Below are 19,762 nucleotides of genomic sequence, written 5' to 3'. Positions count from 1 at the left end.
CCAAAAGGCCCACTGGTTTTACTCTATGCTTTAGTCATGTGAACGCTATATTTCAGTCATTTTTTCAAAAGTTTCTTACAGGTTTACGCAGAATTTGTTTACGTGCAAAAGTACATAATTTAGTTTTCATCATTTGTTCATTGCTCATAGGAATTGATTGTGTGACTGGTAAATCAATAGCTACATTTTCTTGAATGAAAAACACACTCTTTTGTTCTCAAATTTAGTCCCCCAAAAAATGAAAATCGCATTTTTAGGGCTTTGAAATTTCAAAATTTTCTGGGGCAGAACACGCTTTGACCCCCCACCCCCCCCCCCCTAGAAAAGGGGACCAAGGGCCCCTTGTTGATATAGTCGGTTACTCTATCCAAACCTCTGGCTACTTCAATTTTTTTTGAAACCCCTGGTTGACATCATTGTTGAGGGTGATAAAATTCAATTGATAATATTGTTTTCATATTTATTCTTCTAAAAAAAGATACTGACAAAAATAAAATCAACTTACAGTACTCCAAAGGGTGGGTACATCAAAAAGAGCCATCACTTTATTATTACCATTCTCATAACACACAGACAATGTCAAATGATCACCACTAAGACCAACAAATCGAACAGAATGACCAATCTCTATGAAGGATGATTTACAGTGCTGAACTAAAAAGTGACAAGAAACATTAATAAATTAAAACTAATTCTATACTGTATGGGTACAGGTAATTTATTTTTAATATTTATTCATAATTCATATAATATCATACTTTCTGTTTGTCTCCTATGAATAATCAGGGTGAGAAAACAAAGGAAATTTTGATTTAAACTAAGTTCAATACTGGTCTTACCTGAAAATAAGTGCTTTGTATAATTATAGTAATTTCATGAAAGGTATTACAATAATAATATTGAACATTCATTAAGTCGCCACCCAAGTGGTATGCTGCCGGGGGGAGTAGCCACTTTAATAATGCATGTTGGCTGCTCAGTAGAGGTTTGTCATACATACAGTAGCAGCATAATCTTCAGCGAATGAATGAACTCTCAAACAAACATATGATGCAAGGCCTTGCATTACTGGAGTTTAATCAATCCAGCTCACCTTCCATCTGGGACTGCATTTTTGTTGATATTTTTTTTTAATAAAGCAAGACTAAATAATGTATCAAGGACCACTTAATACAAGTGAAGACAATAGGACAATTATTCTCATTGGGATGGCCAAAAGGAGGCCATGCATGCTTGATGGAGGTGCCCCATTAATAGAGGTTTCATTTTATACAATCTACAATAAATTTTGGGACTTTGATAACTGGGTTTTTAATAGAGGGTGTGCACTTAATAGGTGGCCCCTTAAAGGAGGTACAACTATATTCATGGTAGTTTGGGTGCCATTGGGCTTTGTAGTTTACTGTTTGTCTCACAATAGTCATTACACTGTAGACAATTTCGCCTGATTCTACCTTTACTCCTGGTTCTCTTCAGGTACATTGTTTAACCTTTAAAATTAACACCTTGTCACAACAAGGCTTCATTAAACATTGGTGTATTGACATTCACTTTCAGCTGGGACAAAGATGGAAGATTCACTGTTACAGTGTAGAAGACAGTGTGAAGAACCCACACAATGTTCTATATAATTATCTTCTGACATTGATGCACACCTGTTAATGAGCAGTTATTAAAATGATAATATCATCATAATACATGTAACTAAAAGAATGTCATTAAAGATGCTGCACCAAGTAATTTTATCCCAATTAACCACTAAATGTTTTCATGGAAGGACAACAAACATATTTTTTAGTGTGCACATTCTACGTACCAACATTCTGCATACTGCCTTCTACAGACTCATTTATCGTCTCAATGGTTTCTGTTTTAATCACCTTTACTCCTAAAAACATAATAAATAATACAGTGTAAGAGCATTCACTGTTCGGTATTTTAAGAATATTCATTTTCATATTTTTTGATCTTTATGAACTTCTCCAGTCTAATCTTTGTTGTTGTTGTTGTTGTTTCTAAGGTGGCTAGACTGGATTTTTTAGAGGGGATGTACCTCTTAAAGTGCCCATCACCTAATTTTTTTATTTTCTTAACTGAAACTATACCTTATTGAAATAACTTCTGCGAAAAAATTTTGCGATTTGAACAAAACGCAATTTTTTTTACCAATTTTTGAAGTCTACATTTTTGCGGTACACCCGTGCAGCTGATCAGGCAAACTAGCAGGCTCACATATCACGTCATGTGACGTAAGTTAAGGAACTCGCATTGCCTTGCCTTCATCAGCTGTACACAAAAAAGATCAATTACAAGTAAGGATTGAATCACAGTGTCTTCGCAAGAAGAAAGTTTTTCTGAAACAGAAAAACCTACCAGAACTCTTAATGTTTTCCTGTCGATAAAGTCATGTGTTCCTTAAAGTATGTCATATTCCGAGAGAAGACTAAGACAAATGGTGTGCCAAAATGGCGGCAAATTTGAACGTTTTTAAAAAATTCGCAAAAATCGTCTTTGGTTCAAATCGCAAAATTTTTTCGCAGAAGTTATTTTAATAAGGTGTAGTTTCAGATAAGAAAATAAAAAATTTTAGGTGATGGGCACTTTATGTTTGAGTATTTAGCACGTTGGCGTTAACAAAGATATCAGAAAAAGGATACCACAGCTGTATTATAATTATGATGATAAAAATTTGTCGTGATAATGTTTCATTAACATTGGTATTACTATGGCAATGAAAGGACACCATCACCTTTTCTACTAGCCTTTATAATTCTCAGTACCAGAAGTATTAATTTTTTTTCAGAAATTGCTTAAGGAGCTTGTATCTCCCTTAGTTATCTCGATTATGGGAAAGTTTGAACAAATTCTATAATCTTGAGCGTTTTGGTAATATTTTGAAACAAAGTTTTAAGGGTCATAAAAACAGTGAATAAACAGTCATGCTATCAGCATAGTTGGTTAATATCTAAATAAAATGATGAGGTCTGAAAATGCAGTTTTATCTAAAAGTGGTTTGATTCCATTTTTCACAACTGCGAGGATCATGTTCACTTTCATATGATTATTCTTTATCCGCAGTTCATAATGATTAATTTCTGTTATATGTCAATTCACAGTGTCAACTTTACTACAAGAAACAAGGATACTTGTGAGTATTGGGATGAAACACATGTTAATTTTTTTGACTGACAGTCAAAAAACTGAAATAGCTACTTAAATGAACTGTATTCCAATTTTCTCAGTCTCAATATTCCAATTACATAATTATAGTGTAATGCAAATGAGAAGCAGGTTTACCGTAAACCCACTTATATCTTTTAACTAATAATTAATATGCAAAAGTGCAGGGGTATGAATAAGTCTGTTGTCTCTGTCCAGAGGAGTTTCCAAAAAAGTAAAAAAAAATAAATAAATAAATGTTAACAACTACTGTGTACATGCACTTGATGGATAACCTTTAATATGCTACCCACTGACAACCTTTCTCATAACACATAATTATTTGATATCATATGGTACAGCCAATCATGTAGTTTACCTGTTGGGCAACCCACGAATGTCAGGCCAAACTTTGATGACACAGCAAGTAAACTGCAGCGAGGAGTGGGCAAACTTTCAGGTGCCTCGAACATTCGGATTTTTCTCATTTGTTTAAATGTAAAATCCTACAAAAAAAAGAGAACAACAAATAAACATTCAATCTAACGCCCTTCAAACATGCTCTCAATTAGCCTCCTACGCAGATGGTCTTAGAGGTTCGTCACGCATTCCTGCCCCACAAACGTCTGCAGACTAGAGTTCCAAAAAGGTAGACCAATAATTATTACAGCACACTTCCAGATCCGGGAAGTGCACTTTGGACCTTGAGGAATTTCGCATGAGACTCCAGAAAAGATCAGAAATGTCTCAAAAGGTGAAGACCTTATACTTTTAGAACAAACTACTCAGTTAACTCACACACCTTTGTACTATAGAGACCGCCCTCACGATCTCATTGAAAAAATTTCCACTGAGGTTTAATTTGCTGAATGGAAGTCGGCTTTACTACAAAACAATAAAGTGCAAAAAAAAATTCTGCCCTTTGTTCAGTTACAACGGACAACCCCGCCGTTACCTCACCCACAGAACAACTTTATGAGCAAATCAAATCTAATCCAGCCTTTACAAAGAGAAATATACTTTAACTCCAATGCTTATCTCCTAAATATTCCTGTCCGGAGCTAATGTATTTGGCTTGTCAACACTTTGACTTCAACAGTGCCGATTGGCTCTCCGATAATCTGCATGTGAGCTCCAGCTGATATTTGTGAACAATGGGAAAGGAAGTGAACTGCTTGTTTCCGAAGACATTAGTGGGGAAGGAACGTGTGATCTACCCCTAAGAACATCTGCGTGGGACTGGCTAGCTCTCAATCTATTTTCATTCAACAGAAAAATGAGAGACTGCTTGTAATCTTTAAGTGCTAGAGATTTTTTTTCTTTGTTACATGTTTGCAATATGTTGATTGTCCTATCTTTCACATTCTAGACTTGCCAACTCTCATGATTCGGACGTGAGCCTCACAATTTTTTTTACGTTTCTCACAGTCTCGTGACAAGACAACCGATCTCACAGTTTTTTGGGAATGAAATGTTACCTTGTTGAATAAAAACACAAATTTCGGAGGGAATGCTAGTGCCTGTTTAAGCCTTGATGGGGCTTTGTAACATTTTAGCCATGAAGTTGGCTTATCCGGAAGAAACGATTCTTTGCTGTAAGTTTCGTCCCAGTGATGACCTATTTATTTCTCTGACCTCTAAAAGTCATCAAAGAAAAAGCGGCATCTAATTTGATACAGGAGGGACCTAGCTAAAGCAGGGTACTATTTAAAGAACCGGTTAATTCCCCCAGTGGAAAAAGGGGCTCGTTTAATCTTGATCGGGTAAAATAATCAAATCCCACTACTACTTTCTGTAGAATATCCCGATATTTCTTCATATATTTGTCTCCAGATTTTCCTTTATCAGGGCTTGGCAGGTGTGCACATTCTTATTCCTTTTTGTTTATCCATCCACAGCTGATTGGGTGCTTGGGGGTCTCAGCTCAGTAAAATTCGTCTCCACTGCTGGACATTTGGCAGCTCAAGCGTTATGTAGGCCCGGGCGGGGGACTGTGCGCAGTTGGATTTGACTAGGTTAAAAAATAAGTTAGGAATTGCCACGAACAGAAGTGCGATTTACCTTAACCTCCCTCTCTGGGGGAAGTTCATCTTCACTGTCCGTCATTTTCCTACAACTTCACTGTTAGAAAAGACCACAGAAAAGACGAATTGATGAATTTACACAGGCAGCGCACTTGGTCTGTCCGCCATTTTAGATATCGCAAAGAGCGATGGGTGTATTGGGATGATGGGAGACTAGGAACAAGGAAATTGGAACGCCTGGTCAAAATCTTACTTCTCGGAAATCAAACTGGGCTCAAAATAGAATTCTTGGAAGAGGTCAAAACAAGAGATGTGACAGAAGTCAAGGTTGTCATTGGTTAAGCATTGGGCAACGCGGAAATAGCCATTGCATTTATTGATATAAATTATGACACAGTCTGTAAATGCGGCCATGTTCTTGCCGGTATTGTTTGACAATGTTCGCTTATGATTTGTCAGCTTTTACTCAAGCTGACTCAAGCGACATGACCATGGATGGCGGAAATGTTTTCTTATTATACACAGTTGAATTAACATAGACTTTGAGTATCTTAAAACAATACTCAATTTGAAAGCCCTTCGCTCGAGTGTTTTCAATAATGGAAAGTGGTTCTTCTTCCCGGCTCTCAACCAAGAAGTTAACAGAGCTGAATGAAAAGGTCACCAGGATACTCAAGTCCTGCGAGGGACAATGGCTGGAGCTCCATTTATTTAAACAGGTTTACAAGAAAACTTTTGGGAAGAACTTTGACGCACACTACAGGCAGCTGAAATCAAAAAAGCTTAAAGATGTCATGAAATGCCTAGATTCTGTTACTGTACTGGAACAATCAGATATAATTAAGATAATGCTGAAAGATAAGGTGGAGGATAGCTCGATGTCACCAGGACATGTAACTTCAGTTTCAAGTACAGATATTGCAGAACAAAGTATTTCATCAGTTTACACAACTCATAGCCCTCCCCTGTCACCTTTTCCCTCAGCATCATTTCAAGGTCAGTACAGTACTGAACTATATTAATTCATGCATACTTATCTAAAGTTATTTTAAACCCTGTGGCTATATGCCAGGCAGCCAGGGTCTTAAAAATACTGAAGCCTCTATCAGTGGCAGATCCAGGGGAGGGGCTTGGGGGGCCTGTTGAAAATGAGCCATCCTTAGGAGACACTATATTGGTTTTAACACCACAGAAACCTGCACTGTCACCTATTTCTGCTGCTGCATGTAAAGTGTCAAATCTGCTTCCATTGCCACTGCCAACTCAACTGAATGGTAAACTGCAAAATGATACTAGGTTTAATAATACACTTAATTTATTTGACTTTAACTGGAGCCACTTTGTAAGTTGACAAGTTTCAAGTCTCTGTTGTTGCTCAAAGTGAAATTTGGGCTCAAATGATTTAATTCCACCTAGCCTTACTTTGAATTCATTCTCAGTTTTCTTTGATTCCTAACTATATTCCTAGTTATTCTTGATCAAGAATAATAAGGACCAAGAGATTCATTTTGAACTGAGGATAATAAAGGTGCTATATCTAAATAGAGGAAATGCCCAACATTAACAAAATTAATTTACATTGGGTCTAGAATGTTAAAAAGGTCAAAATTCAAGTTCATGTATTTTATTTTTGACATGGATATGAAAGTGTTTGAGTATGGATGGTATTTGTTTTATATTGGAACCACTCTAAAAGAAATTTAATTTCACCGCTCAAGTACAATTTTTAAATCTAGAAATGATTATCGTCAATCAGGAGACTGAGTATTCACCAGAAAGGGACAGTTTTGTGCAGTCAATTGTAACAACTGAAAAGCGTAACATTGTTTATCATAAACAACATCAATACTAGTCCTTACAAGAGAATTCACCTATTATTTTTATTATAAATTATTTTTCAACTTCTTTAGGAACAGCAAGTTTTATTGAAAGAGTACCACCAATTGTTATAGGGGCAACAGCAAAGCCAGTTCCTTCTCTCCTTGAAATTATGGATCAGCAGCAGAGAGAAATTTCTACAAACGAAGGCCTAGATGTGCCTCCTATCGGATATGAAAGGTTACTTAATGAGAAGAGCACACAAAGAAAAGGAACACCAGTTCTCCCCTCTCCACAGCCCAATCCTTCAAGGGTTAGGAAGGTCGGCACACCTGGTCCTTTTGAAAAGTCAATTAACCACGCCCAGCAGATAACTGGTACAATTATGCCAAAAACTAGTAGGACTGACTGTTCTCTTCAAGAAGTTAACAAAGCAGCAGAGGATATCATTACCTCTTTGTCAGAAGAGGGTAGATTTGTTTCCCTTGAGGAGGTAAAAGCCAGACTCTGCAAGGAATTTGGAAAGTCGAATTTCAGAGCATTTGGATTTCGAAAAGACAATGCTATTCCTGCCCTTCATGAACTTATCCAATTGCAAGCTAAAGTGAGTAACTGCTCAAATTCGTTCCCAGGGTTCTAGTAGTAGGAGAGCAAGAGACCCATGGGAATGAGGTTAACAACTGCATGCTAGAGAGGTGCACGTTATAAACAGTTGTGCATTTGGGAAAAACACCTATTCATGAAAGATTGTGCCCATACCTGGGAACACAGTGGTTGATTTGAGAAGAAGTGATAGATTAAGCAATGCATGTTGTGGAAAATTTAACCCTGCATAAATTACTCGCCTTAAAGCCAACTACAGTTAGACATGGTCTTATTTCCATAAGTGGTAAATATCAGTAGCTTGAAATAGTTGACTAACAAACCTGAGGCCGACTGTAACTTTGATAGCCACATACTCAGTTAACTTGAACTTCCTTTTTTTAACTAAGGTAAGCTTGTTTGTTCATGCCTACGTGATGACAAACAGTATCTGCACACTTCACGAACTGAACCAGAGCCTTGCAGACTTAGGATCCAAGTCAGACTTTGATGAACTAAAGTTGGGCCCCCTGTTACAGCAGCCTGTGGTGTATGACATGTTCAAGCCTCCATCAGACCTTCCATCTTTGCCTAACATAACAACCATTCAGATCCTAAAACATTTGGAGAAGTACATGACTCAAGAGGATTTGTGGCGCAAGAAAGTGGATTTGAAACTTTTTCTTGATTATCTATGTGAACAGTATGACTGTGATACTCCATATGAACTCGGGGTCCGAATACAGAGTGTTGGATTGGCAATTTCGGTATGTTAAGACCGTAATTTATCAAACCAACTCAAAACATACTGCTTAATTTATTTAATATCACATAGCAAAACCAAGAAGCAAGTCGAAAATGCCAAGCGTAATGGAGTTTTTTTTTTGCCTCTTGTAGCTTTTTGTTTTTAGAAAAGGAACTTTTTCATAGAAAACTGTCGGGTTTACAGTTTTTTCTCAATTGATCAGGTCCTGTCAGTTTAAGCCATAGCGTGTAAATAAAAACGTTTATATGTACTCACATACTAAGCGTTCTGTAGGCAAGTAGTCGTTACTTTTTAGAGAATTCAACAAGAAAAATTAAAAGTAACGTTATTCGACGTTTCCGATGTGTCCAAACACTTGAACACTTAACGTTTTTTCAGTCTTGATAATGATGTTGGATACATCGAAACGTCGAATAACGTTACTTTTAATTTTCGTATTTGTAATAGATGTTAAAATTGCTACATAGTGGTTTTGCTTCTTTTGCTGATAGGTGATAAAAAGTGCCAAAAAAAGTGAGAGCGAAAGATGGAAGACTATCAGAGAAGAGGTCTTACTGGAAATGGATAAGGAGATCAAGAGAAACATGCGAAAAATCCAAAAGGATCTTTTAGGACAGGAACTTGGTGATCTGAGGAGCTGTGTGATGAAATTTCTTGATGTGTCTCCTGTTGACGCCCTTAATGAGATATTTCAATGCTCCATGCAACTATTTTCAATCAAACACCAGAAAAAAATTTCAGAATTCTTAACCACCATCACAAAAGATTCCTTGGGAAGGCAGTTATTTCAGCTGGCTCTTGCTATGAGCTGCAAGCATCTCCTTGGTGATACTTTTGAACAACTAGTGGCAAATGAAGTACAGAAACAAGTCGCCAGCGCTGTGGTTGAATGCCTCAATGAACCACCCACCCCTCCCAGTGAAGGTTTGTTGAATTGAACCTTGATCATTATGAAGCAAAGAACTCGTAGCACCCAAAAACTGGCAAAACTTTGAATGTTATAGGTGAAGAATTATTGTGCTGTGAATCGGCTTTTGCCTTGTTACGTATAAGAAGCGCACTTCTTGTAGATTTTAGATTGTTAAGTTGTAGTTAAAGTTAACCTATTGAATCTAAACAGTTGCGATATAATTTAAATAGGCTCTATTTGGTAATGTTTTTAGTACAGTCTAATCTCAGTATTATTTCAGTAATGGTCCAGATAAGAAGGCAAAAGCCAAAACGCAATGAGCACTTCGGAATGCAGAAAGGTGCTAACTTTACTCACTGTCTCTACAATGGTTCTGATTGGTTTAAACAACAAATTTACGAAATCTTCGCAAAGCAGCATGTTTATTAATCCCTTTTTTTCTATTTAACTTCTTTCTAACAAAATCTCGTCTAAGTCTAAGTAGCACAGAAATCCCATGTGCGGAACATGTAAAATTGCAAACTTTTCTTGGCTGTTGTTTCTAACTCTTATGCTTGGTCGAAATCTTTTAACACAAAAAACACCCACAAAAGTGGAGTTTAAATACATTTTATTTTGTAAACTGCCTTTTGGTAGGTTTATGCATTTTCTGCGTAAAAATGGAAAACATTTCTATGTGAGGAAAGCGTGTTGCGCCACAACAAAAAGAATTGCTTTCCTTCTCACCCGAATAGGATTTTAGGACTGGTATGAAGGTTTGGTATCTGTTGTATTGAATGTGAAATTTTTCTTGTCATAGCTGAGTTTATCTTTTTACCTAGTCATTAATCTATTTCTTTACCCTCTTTTTTACTGTAATGAAACAATGCACTCAATTGTTCTTCTTTACTCTACGTAAAGTGTAATTTGATTTGCTGTATGCTTACTTCCACTCTTCTTTATAAGCCATAGTTAATTTTAAAGATACATTCCAGGGCCGTAGCTAGGGGTCATTATCGCGAGTGCCGAAGGGACGAACCTTGTAGAGGGGTTCTAGGAGTATCCTCCCTCAGAAAATTTTCAAATTTGGAGGCTCAGAAACGCTATTTTCGGCACTTGTCATGAGATGTCACCGAAAAATCGACCTCGAATATGAAAATGGCAAACAATTGAGAGTCACTATAATGAAAATAACTTTGTTCTAAGAAAAACGAATCCATCCACAGACTTGATTTGTCTGGCTCAACAGGTCCGGGGGGTGGGGCAGCTGCCCCCCTTACCCCCCGCTAGCTACGGCTCCGCATTCGCTTGATAGTGAATATAAGATGATACCATGAGGTCGACTTTTAACGCTCTTAATTACCTCTTTCTGTTTCACTAAATCATTGTAGATCAGAAGTCAATTTTTAGTTAATTTTTTTCGGTACCTTTCATTTTCTTTATCTCCCTGCCTCCTAGATTACTTCACTACCTGCCACGCCAGGTCAATGTACCTCAAACTATACCTCTCCAATGGGCTAAGTAAGCCAAAAAGAATGTTTCTTTGTGTTGGACATTTGTGGGACCATGTTCGAAATAGAGATGTCTAACTGAAGGGCTGAAAATGATGTTCATTTTTATTTATTTATTTATTTTTTGAAAAAGGCGAAGTCGTTGAAGAAGTAAAACAGTGGCTGGCTAAAGCTGATCACTTGGACCTTACGAGACTGGCACGTATTGAAGGAAATGTTGTCAACAAATTTCCAGAATTTAACAGCTTCGAGGAGCTTGGTTATGGTTCTTTTCTGAAATTCTTATCATCACATAAGGAGCTTCAAGAGGCCACTGAACAAGTTAGTGGGTTTGGTCGATCGGAAAGAAAAGGAACAATGTTTGGCCATCCAGTGTCGCTTCACAGTGTTTTAGATTTTGTATCTCAGTTTGGAACCCAAACTTCACATGTAAGTTATTATTTTCGAGAGATTTGTGTTTACATTTAACCTAGTAAGATTTTGACTAAGTAATATGCGCAATATTATTAAAGATGCATAGGGGGATGGAAAAAGGTTGTGAATAGGTGATATAGTGCTCTGTGTTGATCAGATTTGCGTGAGGCAGCGGGATGAACAGAAATCATTGTATGGCGTCATTAAACTGTCTTAACTGAAAATCTTATATTGTAATGTTATGGTTACGTTGTACATGAATTACTTCTCGTGGGATTTTCAAACATCCCAACATGAATTTAAAACAATTCTCATGCAAAGTTTGAAGGGAGAGGGAGTAATGGAACGTATCATGGGACAATAAGCTTGGATCTTTTTTGTTTTATCCAATCAAAACTGGAAAATCTTAAAAGACTTAGACACGATAAGTAAAATACCCAATAACAAGGATTAGCACTGTTGGTTAGGGCGTGGCCTTCTGTACGGATGGCTTCTTTTCGTGTAGCTTCAAGTAGCTTTAATGAGCGCACCGTTGACGTATGGTCTGTCAGGGGACTGTTACGAGTTACCGACATATAAAAAATTTGGAGCAGTACTTTTTTTTTTACCTTTTGCCTTTTAACCTCAACGTGTCAAAAATAGCTCCTCTATCAATTTTTAGCACTGAGTAGCATAATTTGTGATCTGGGCAGTTTTTCTTTTATGTTTTTATTTTCTTGATTTTTTTTTTAGGAGATCATCGAAAGGAGTCTTTGCACTTACTACGGTATCAACAAAGTAACAGATCTTGAGTTGGGCTCCTTCTCAAACATTCTGAAAAAAACTAAAGATCGAAAGAAGGATTTGCCGCGATCAGCCACTCCATTAGTGGTATATGAAGCACCCTATATATGTCAAGACTCTGGTGCTAGCGCTGGTACAGAGGAACATAACAGCAGTGTTCTTGGTTATATGAGCAAAGAAGACGCAATAGCTGCAATTAGAAGCACTCCGCTGTTGGAAGATGTGGCGCTGTGGACTCACTGGGACGAAGTGTATGGCGGTGATGTGTCCAAACTTGGTGACTTAAAGTCATTTTTGGAAAATGAAGAAATCCTTATAAACGCTGGCAAGTCATCCACGGGTCTCGTCCATGGGTCAGCTCTTGCTGTGATGGAAAGTTCACCAGGAGTACTGTTACGTGTAACTACCAAGACATCTACTGACATCTTCAGAGACTGCGCAAGTCGTGGTGATCCAGTTGGAGCCGCTGGTCATCTGGTTTCTATGGTGATGATGAATGGTGGTGTTGCTAACACTCCTGTTGCGCTCTTGTCAAATCACGTGCAATCTGCACTAGCAGCAATGACGTCCCATGATCGCTGCTGTGATTTTGTTCTCCGGTGTTTAGTGCGCATGCCTCGCAGACTAGCACAGGCTGTTGGAATGAAGGTGAGGCAATATACATTTAGTATTTATTACTAACTTTAGCAACATAATATTATTTAAGTAAGTGGATAAAGAAAGCAGGGGTAATTAAAAAGCGTGTCTTAACATATTTGCTTATGGGGATCTAAAAAATATTTACAAGACATCGTGTTGTTTCTTGATTCATTTTAGTTCTAGCTGGAACAAAAAGCAGCCGCATCAATTCTCTCCTTCTGAACATTACACCGTACTCTTTATCACAACCCAGTAGTTAAACATATTTCTTTATTTACTGTTACTGGGAAATGACCGTTACCAAGAGGGTTAGAGTGCAAGATTTTTTTTTCTCACCTAAGGAAGTGCGTCGGTGGCCTCTCTAACTCTTCAAAGCCTCTCGATCTTCATCTGCCTTGTAACTTAATTTTTAAGTCACCTGGCGTTTTTGTGCTATTTTTTTTTTCAGGTTTTTTATGAGCCCCTGAATAAGTTAATTGGCTCAACCGAGGCTCCTTTGCTTCTTCTTTCGAACTGTTCGACCCAGATTCAGCGCAGCCGACTTCATCAACTGGGATTTGCTTTGGGCATAAGTCAATGGATTGAAAATTTTCATGAACAGGTCTCTGGGGAAGACGTTGGTTTCAGTCAAGTTCAAGAACAAAAGAGGCCGATTGCTGTGGTGAAACCTGTACCATCGTCTACTGAACAGACCAATCAGCTACAGCTACCTGTAGCAGAGGTTAGTAAGAGGATAAAAAAGGTGTCCAACAGATCCTCATTTCATGATTCCTCTCACGTTCACTGCCTTTACAACCTGTACTATTTATATCCCCTCAGTGTTGCAAGCGACTAATTTGGAAACAAGTACAAAGCGGTACCATTAGAAAAATATAGCCGGGAGTCAAAATCCAAATTGCCCAGAATTTCAATTTCGGCTAAAAAATACGATTCTTTGTCGTCCAAGTGAAAGGGAGTTTATGATAAAGTACAGGACTGAAGTACTGTTTTTGTTCTTACAACATCACAGGATTCTCTACCTGCCCTGGAAAATGTTAACGATATAACAGTTCACTCCGAAGAAGCAAGCATTGAAGTTGATGATGAAGAAGATGGTGTGTAGATGTATTGTCTTTCTTTTTTATGTCTCTCTGTCCAACTGTTCTTTGCCTCCTTAGCTCAAGTAAGGGTCAGTCGAACCTCCCCGTTTAACAACTACCTGTCGAAAACGACCGCCTTTATAACACATCAAAATATTACAGTTAAGTAACCGCATCTACTCTTTTGACGTGTGGTCTACGTTAACTGTATGTATAATACAACTCAGAGTATGCCAGGCACGTTTGAGGATAACAGGATACTGCTTGCATTGTAACTAAGAAAAAACATGAAAATAATCTAACGGGAGGTTCGATTGTTTAATCCATACGTGAACACTTAACGTAAACGGAAAACACAGAGTCCGTCAGGAGGGTCTATCCACGATGGAGTTAGAAGTTGTTTATATTGTGCTGCGCAGTAATGTTCTTGAGTTCATATGACTTTATACCCAATGTTTTAAGGTCTTTTACGAGTATAGATTAAGAATTTCGCAAGTTACTCAATATCAAAACTCAAAATGCTTTGATTTTTCTAGCTGTAACTTTGAACGTTGACACGGAACAGTCACCATCTGTTGCACTTGGCACTGAAAATGAAGACGAGTGCAGGGCAGTAATCGAGCAGATTCGCCGAGAAGAGTTTGGAATTGGTCTTGAACTTGGAGAGGAGGAATCCAAACTTGTCCAGCGACAAAGGGAGCGAGAAGGGCGTGGTTTACATCGTCTCTCGACAGAGCTTTACTCAAGAGATACACACTTTGTTTTGGAGCTTGTACAAAATGCAGATGATAATTCCTATCCTGAAAACATCTCTGATACGGGATACCCGTCCCTTGTATTTGTTCTCGAGCGAGATAAGATCGTGGTCCTAAACAACGAAGTTGGATTCGTGGAGAACAATATTCGAGCGTTGTGTGATGTTGGAAGAAGTACAAAAGGGGCTCATCGCTATGGATACATAGGTGTGCTGTTTTTTTATATGAAAGGAAAAATACCAAAGCTTAAGTTTATCCTTAAAATAAAAAGTTTTAAAGAGAAGTATTCTGATCGGTTTAATAACACACAGTTTGTAAAACTTACGGCTCTCCTCGTGTCTCAAACGAGGTAAGATGCCTCTACTTTTTTTATTAAACTAAACGCAATTTAACGAGCCAAAACCTCAATGTTTCTCCGTAGGGCAAAAAGGCATCGGATTTAAATCAGTATTTCGAGTCAGTGATTGTCCAGAGATCCATTCCAATGGTTTTCACATTCGTTTTGACGCCAAGAGTGGTTCTATTGGATACATACTTCCGCAATGGATTGAACAGGAATGCCAAGAAAAGCAGACGTGTGATGACAGAGATGAAAATACACCGGACAGCAGTCTCCATGAAGATACTGACGCTGCAAGAGCTGAGTATGCCAGGTACACTGATTTTAATCTCCTCTTTCGTTAAAGTCGCATTTATCTCGTTTACCTCGTTTTTTCTTTTCTTTTTTTTTTCGGAAATCAGATGGTCTACTTGCATTGTCCTTCCATTGAAAGAGCAGCATCAAGGGATAGAAAAGACTTCATTAGCTGCTCGGTTCCGTGATGTTCATCCATCACTACTGCTTTTTCTCCATCGTTTGAGATCAATTAGCATACAAGACAAGGTAATAACAATATTGGCAGTAGACCGTAAGCAAGGTATTAACAATATTGGCGGTATACCGCAAGGGGCCAGCCATGAGTAATAACTTGATAATAATGCAAATTTCAAAAAGTATTGACATGAACATAACAAGAATCATTTTCAACGTTCAATTTCCCTCTTTTTTTTTTTTTTTACAGGTAAACAACATTTGCCGTGATATGATTAGGAAAGATTTAAGTGATAACATTATGGAAATATCTCACAGTCGTGGTACAGACCGCTGGTTAGTTTTAAAGAAACAGCTGGATGCATCACATGTAAGAAGCCCGCAAACCTTGCTGAGTTATTTGCTCCTTTAGTTCCTTATCATTTTGTCCGGCTGTATTGCGATGTTTGTCCATACGGTCCATTGCTTTCGTGGTGCGAATGAAAGAATCCTTCATTGCTAGTCGTTCATGACCTCTTTTATTTTGTTTTCAGATGAAAGAAGACGTTGAGATGACGGAGCTGGCTCTGGGTTTTCCGCTTTTCGATGAGCAAAACTTAAGTTCAGGAAGAAGACACCAGGTATATTTGATCCCATTCTTGATACTGATCAACCTTGACAAGGCTGGTGGTAACAGTGATTTTCCAAGCTATTCAAAAATCATAGTTTTGAAGTAAACAGTTTATCATGAGTTGATTTAAATCTTCATTCAGCTAACACCTGTTAGTATTGCAGTTCCTTTGAAAGCAGTGGTCAGTTCTATTTCAAACTTGCGTGATCTTTTAAGACGTATAAGACATTAACAGTATCATCTTGTCTAGACAGCACATACGTTTTCTCGTTATAAACAACTTCTAGACATAAGTTTTATTTTTGCAATCGACGTGCTTGTTAAGAATATGTAAGAGCTTTAGGCTATTTATCTGTCACATCTGGTGTCATTTTGCAGAAGTTGCCGCAGCAGCACGTGTTTGCTTATCTCCCGCTCCGAAGCTATGGGTTTCGGTTCATCATTCAAGGTGACTTTGAAGTGCCTTCATCCAGGGAAGACGTTGACAAAGATAAATCTTGGAACCAGTGGCTAAGAGAGGAGATTCCTCAACTCTTTGTTGACGCTTTATCCATTTTTATGGTAGGTACTCAAATTATATTTTTCTTCTAATCGAATATCGGCTTGTTTCCTTTTGTTTGTTGAATCTGCCTTTAAGATACTTCGCTTCCTTGCGCCATCCCCTCCTTTGCATCACTGACCTTCGCTTTATTTCGATTATCGCAGCCAAGACTTGTTTACGTCAATCTACGAGCAACCGTTTGTCTATGAATAGGGCCCAAAACTGAGATCCGCATTTTGTACAATGGAGCAGTTTTTTTAAACTACACATGCCCATCCCCTTCCCCAACCTTACATACAAGGTTCAACCTGTGTCTTTTCCAGACATTCAACATTGTACAGGGAGGAAGGGTGGGACCCCAAAGCATTTGATAAATAATAGCACTGCTTTAGGAAGTTATTCTAAAACAAATGGCATGAATGTCCCAGGGTCTTTTTGTCCAGGATTGTCTGAACTTTTGGTCGTGCTCGTTTTGTATTTTTCTACGCTCTCTTAGCATCGTGGACACAAGCAGTGAAACATACGGGATTTCGACCACCTTAAAAACAGCGTCATAAGTTACTTGCACAGCCATTCCCAAAAATGGCTAGTACGAGCCCAGTGCCCCATGAGCAAGAGGAGAGTAAGCGGCCAGACTATAAACCAACAATCTGAGAAAAATGGACGTTACCATGTCTAGTTTCAAGATAAAGCTTTTGAAAGCACTGACAACTATAAATACTCACCCTTCCCCCCAAAAAAACAATGTTGAAGTCCAGCTGGATCATTTTTGATCCCGACTAAACAACTTTGATGAGGGAGGGGCCGTAGCGGTACCATACCCGCGGGATAGGCGTTCAGTGGGTAAGAAAGTGCAAAATTCTCAACACTTTTTGACCACAATTGAAGGTCTTTAACAAGTCAAGCTGATGGTTATGCTTACTGTTATGCTTGTTAAGACCTTGTCGGAGTCGGAGAAGCCTCATGGAATGAAACCTTTTTTAACTTCTTCAAAGAGAAAAGACTCGGAGCAAGGCAAAGAAACATTTTAGGAGTTTCAACAGAAGTTTCAAACGTTGCGCCCTGCTGGAGCAGTTCTTGAGTTGAAAATGAAAGCTCAACTAGCGGTTAAAACCAAAAAAGGGCGCACTGAAAGGTAATCGCAATCCTTAAATAAAGCTATCAGGTACCTATAAAAGCGTCGAAGAAATATAACATAAATATCCTGAACGTAGTGCTTGGACTCTGTAATCCGTTTTCTTTGCTTGATAAACTTCTCTGAGCCGTTGTTTTGTTAACTTTTATTGACCGTCATGTGCGCGCAGCGTTCGTAAGACGTACCTATTCCGTGTAAGATGGCGAGCGTGTCCAGTGCAGTGCCTAGTCTCCGCGCGACGTGCAAGAGGTCTATTCAAGGAAAAGCAGATTAAAATATCCATGGTACTTTTCGAGCATCTGCGGAACGAAAGATCCGCCGGTGTCCCCTTTGTGTTTAGGAATGGGCCTGTTTCTGGCCCACGGAAGTATATTGGCAAAGTCAATAAAATAAAACAAAAAAAATAAGCACAACACAATGCAAAGTCAGGATCGATTTTATTATTCTGTTTCAGGAACACTCATCCTTTTCAAGACTGTCATGCGCGGCTACATACTTCCAATTTATACCTCTTGAAGAAGAAATCTTAGGTTTCTTCACACCTGTCGCTAAGCAGATATTAACTCTCCTTCAAGGCAAGCCCTGCATTCCAGCGACATTGGCCAGTCCAGAAGCCGAACAACCACAGAATGTACAGAATAGCTACGAGTGGGTCCTTCCTTGCGAGGCAATTTTTTGTGATGACCCTATAGTACAACAAGTTGTCAGTGCCTCTAAACTCAAGGAACACTTGGGATTACGGTACCTTCATCCAGGTATATCAGCAGCCCTTAATCCAACCCTAAGATCACGACTTGGAATTGAGACGCTATCAAGCAAGCACTTGATTGAAATCGGCAAGGAGGAGGTGAAGAAACTTTCCCTCAACAGCGATTTGGCCATATCCGATGGCGGCGAACGCAAAACCGATGTTGGGAAGATAGCTTGGTTGGCTCAGTGGTTACAGTGTATGTACAGAAGTCTTGATCAGGAGCGAAACAGCAGTGAAGACATGTTGGATATGATCGGTTCTCTTACTGTTATCCCCTTAACAGATGGAACTTTCGTTGATCTTAAGGGAGATTGTGTTTTTCTGCCGTTGTCAATGAAGCTCGCAGGGGAAGCAGCCTCTAAGAAAAAGAAAAGTTCTAGTAAGTGGAGAAAACTTGTAATTTGTGTTTGTTAAGTATTCTTCAATTACTCTTCTAGGTTTATTGGGTATCCAACCTAGTGTCCACGTTATCAGCCACGTTTGTCTTGTATGCTCTTGTGTTTGATACAGAAAAGTAGGTAGTCTTCCTGGGTTTTAGAACTAGGAACACCGTTGAAGGTTTTTAATAAATGGGGAAATTTTATAGGTTGAGTGTGGGGCCCTATAAGCCTTACTAACAAACGGGGAAAAGACCTACTGCGGATATAATCCTTTGTATCGCTTCTTATTCGTTAATACTCATGATGAACAAGTTACTTTTACATTGTTCAGAATATAAGATTTAACTATTACATTGCTTTCGTTTTAGGTGCAAAATCTAATGAGCAGACTTACTTTAGTGTTCTTGAGAGAGATCTGTCCACTGTGCATCCAGCTTTGTTTTCTTCACTTGATGATATTGGTCGCAGTCAGGTAGAACAATTGTTACGCCGCCTGGGTGTCAAGAGTTGGAGTGCAAGAGATCTCATCAACAGTCACATACTACCGACTTTAAAGTCTGACAAGTGGAAGGTACGTGAACTAATTTAGTTTGTTAATCACTGCGTTCTCTTTCTTCAGTAAAATCTATTACTACAATTTTTTTTCTGCAACATAAGAGAGAAGAGATTCCTTGTATTCGTTTTACTTTAAGTAATAGAGCAGCTTTAAACCTATATTCTAACATGTTGTCACTTTGATTGGGTTGTTCGTTTTGCGATAGGTTACGAATTTCTTGGCTTTTGCATGACGCGGCATTTTTATGGTTTCCGATAGAGCTGTCGTGTAGTTTAAAAATGTGACTTATATTTTGGGGAGAATTTGACATCTAATAGTCCTTCTGTTAGAAAATGTATTACTCTAATGTTGTTGAGTTTCTCAAGGGATGAATTCACGCTATTTTAACAAACCTCAGCACCATTTGGATGAAAACCAACATGGCGCCTCCCCCTCGGTCGCACTTCCCAATTTCCCTAACCTATTTTCACTGTTAGAATAACCACGGATTTTGCCTGCGTGCCATGCTGGTATCCTCGTGGCACCCACAGGGCATTACAGACAATCATGTGGAAGCCTG

The 19,762-nt window shown here is 38.5% G+C and overlaps 3 protein-coding genes across 6 annotated transcripts in view; 1 reads left to right on the top strand and 2 right to left on the bottom strand.

The window, feature by feature from the left end:
- The window catches only part of LOC140938711 (uncharacterized), a 33,882-nt gene extending 28,526 nt beyond the window's left edge, over positions 1-5,356 (bottom strand). For all 4 annotated transcript variants that reach the window (XR_012165558.1, XR_012165559.1, XM_073388212.1 and 1 more), the window contains exons 1-4: positions 5,221-5,356; positions 3,539-3,665; positions 1,817-1,888; positions 506-654 (exon numbers count right to left, since the gene is read on the bottom strand). Coding sequence is in view for 2 of the 4 variants with exons in the window: in XM_073388212.1 (XP_073244313.1) it covers positions 506-654; positions 1,817-1,888; positions 3,539-3,665; positions 5,221-5,265 (393 nt within the window). In the remaining 2 variants the exon portion in view is untranslated. The remainder of the gene's footprint in view (positions 1-505; positions 655-1,816; positions 1,889-3,538; positions 3,666-5,220) is intronic.
- The window catches only part of LOC140938752 (allograft inflammatory factor 1-like), a 225,245-nt gene that overhangs the window by 102,330 nt on the left and 103,153 nt on the right, over positions 1-19,762 (bottom strand). The gene's annotated exons all lie outside the window — the stretch shown is intronic.
- Positions 7,104-19,762, top strand: part of LOC140938710 (uncharacterized) — a 23,107-nt gene continuing 10,448 nt past the window's right edge. The window contains exons 1-15 of the mRNA XM_073388211.1: positions 7,104-7,605; positions 7,994-8,350; positions 8,841-9,273; positions 10,883-11,178; positions 11,896-12,594; positions 13,034-13,306; positions 13,595-13,679; positions 14,201-14,626; positions 14,841-15,072; positions 15,161-15,302; positions 15,481-15,600; positions 15,764-15,850; positions 16,219-16,401; positions 17,971-18,646; positions 19,016-19,218. Of these exons, the coding sequence (XP_073244312.1) occupies positions 7,174-7,605; positions 7,994-8,350; positions 8,841-9,273; positions 10,883-11,178; positions 11,896-12,594; positions 13,034-13,306; positions 13,595-13,679; positions 14,201-14,626; positions 14,841-15,072; positions 15,161-15,302; positions 15,481-15,600; positions 15,764-15,850; positions 16,219-16,401; positions 17,971-18,646; positions 19,016-19,218 (4,644 nt within the window). The 5' untranslated portion in view covers positions 7,104-7,173. The remainder of the gene's footprint in view (positions 7,606-7,993; positions 8,351-8,840; positions 9,274-10,882; positions 11,179-11,895; positions 12,595-13,033; positions 13,307-13,594; positions 13,680-14,200; positions 14,627-14,840; positions 15,073-15,160; positions 15,303-15,480; positions 15,601-15,763; positions 15,851-16,218; positions 16,402-17,970; positions 18,647-19,015; positions 19,219-19,762) is intronic.

Source organism: Porites lutea, chromosome 5, assembly GCF_958299795.1.
Source record: "Porites lutea chromosome 5, jaPorLute2.1, whole genome shotgun sequence".
Taxonomy (NCBI): domain Eukaryota; kingdom Metazoa; phylum Cnidaria; class Anthozoa; order Scleractinia; family Poritidae; genus Porites; species Porites lutea.
The sequence above is the reverse complement of the archived record's forward strand: the minus strand, read 5'-3'. Positions and strand labels throughout refer to the sequence as shown.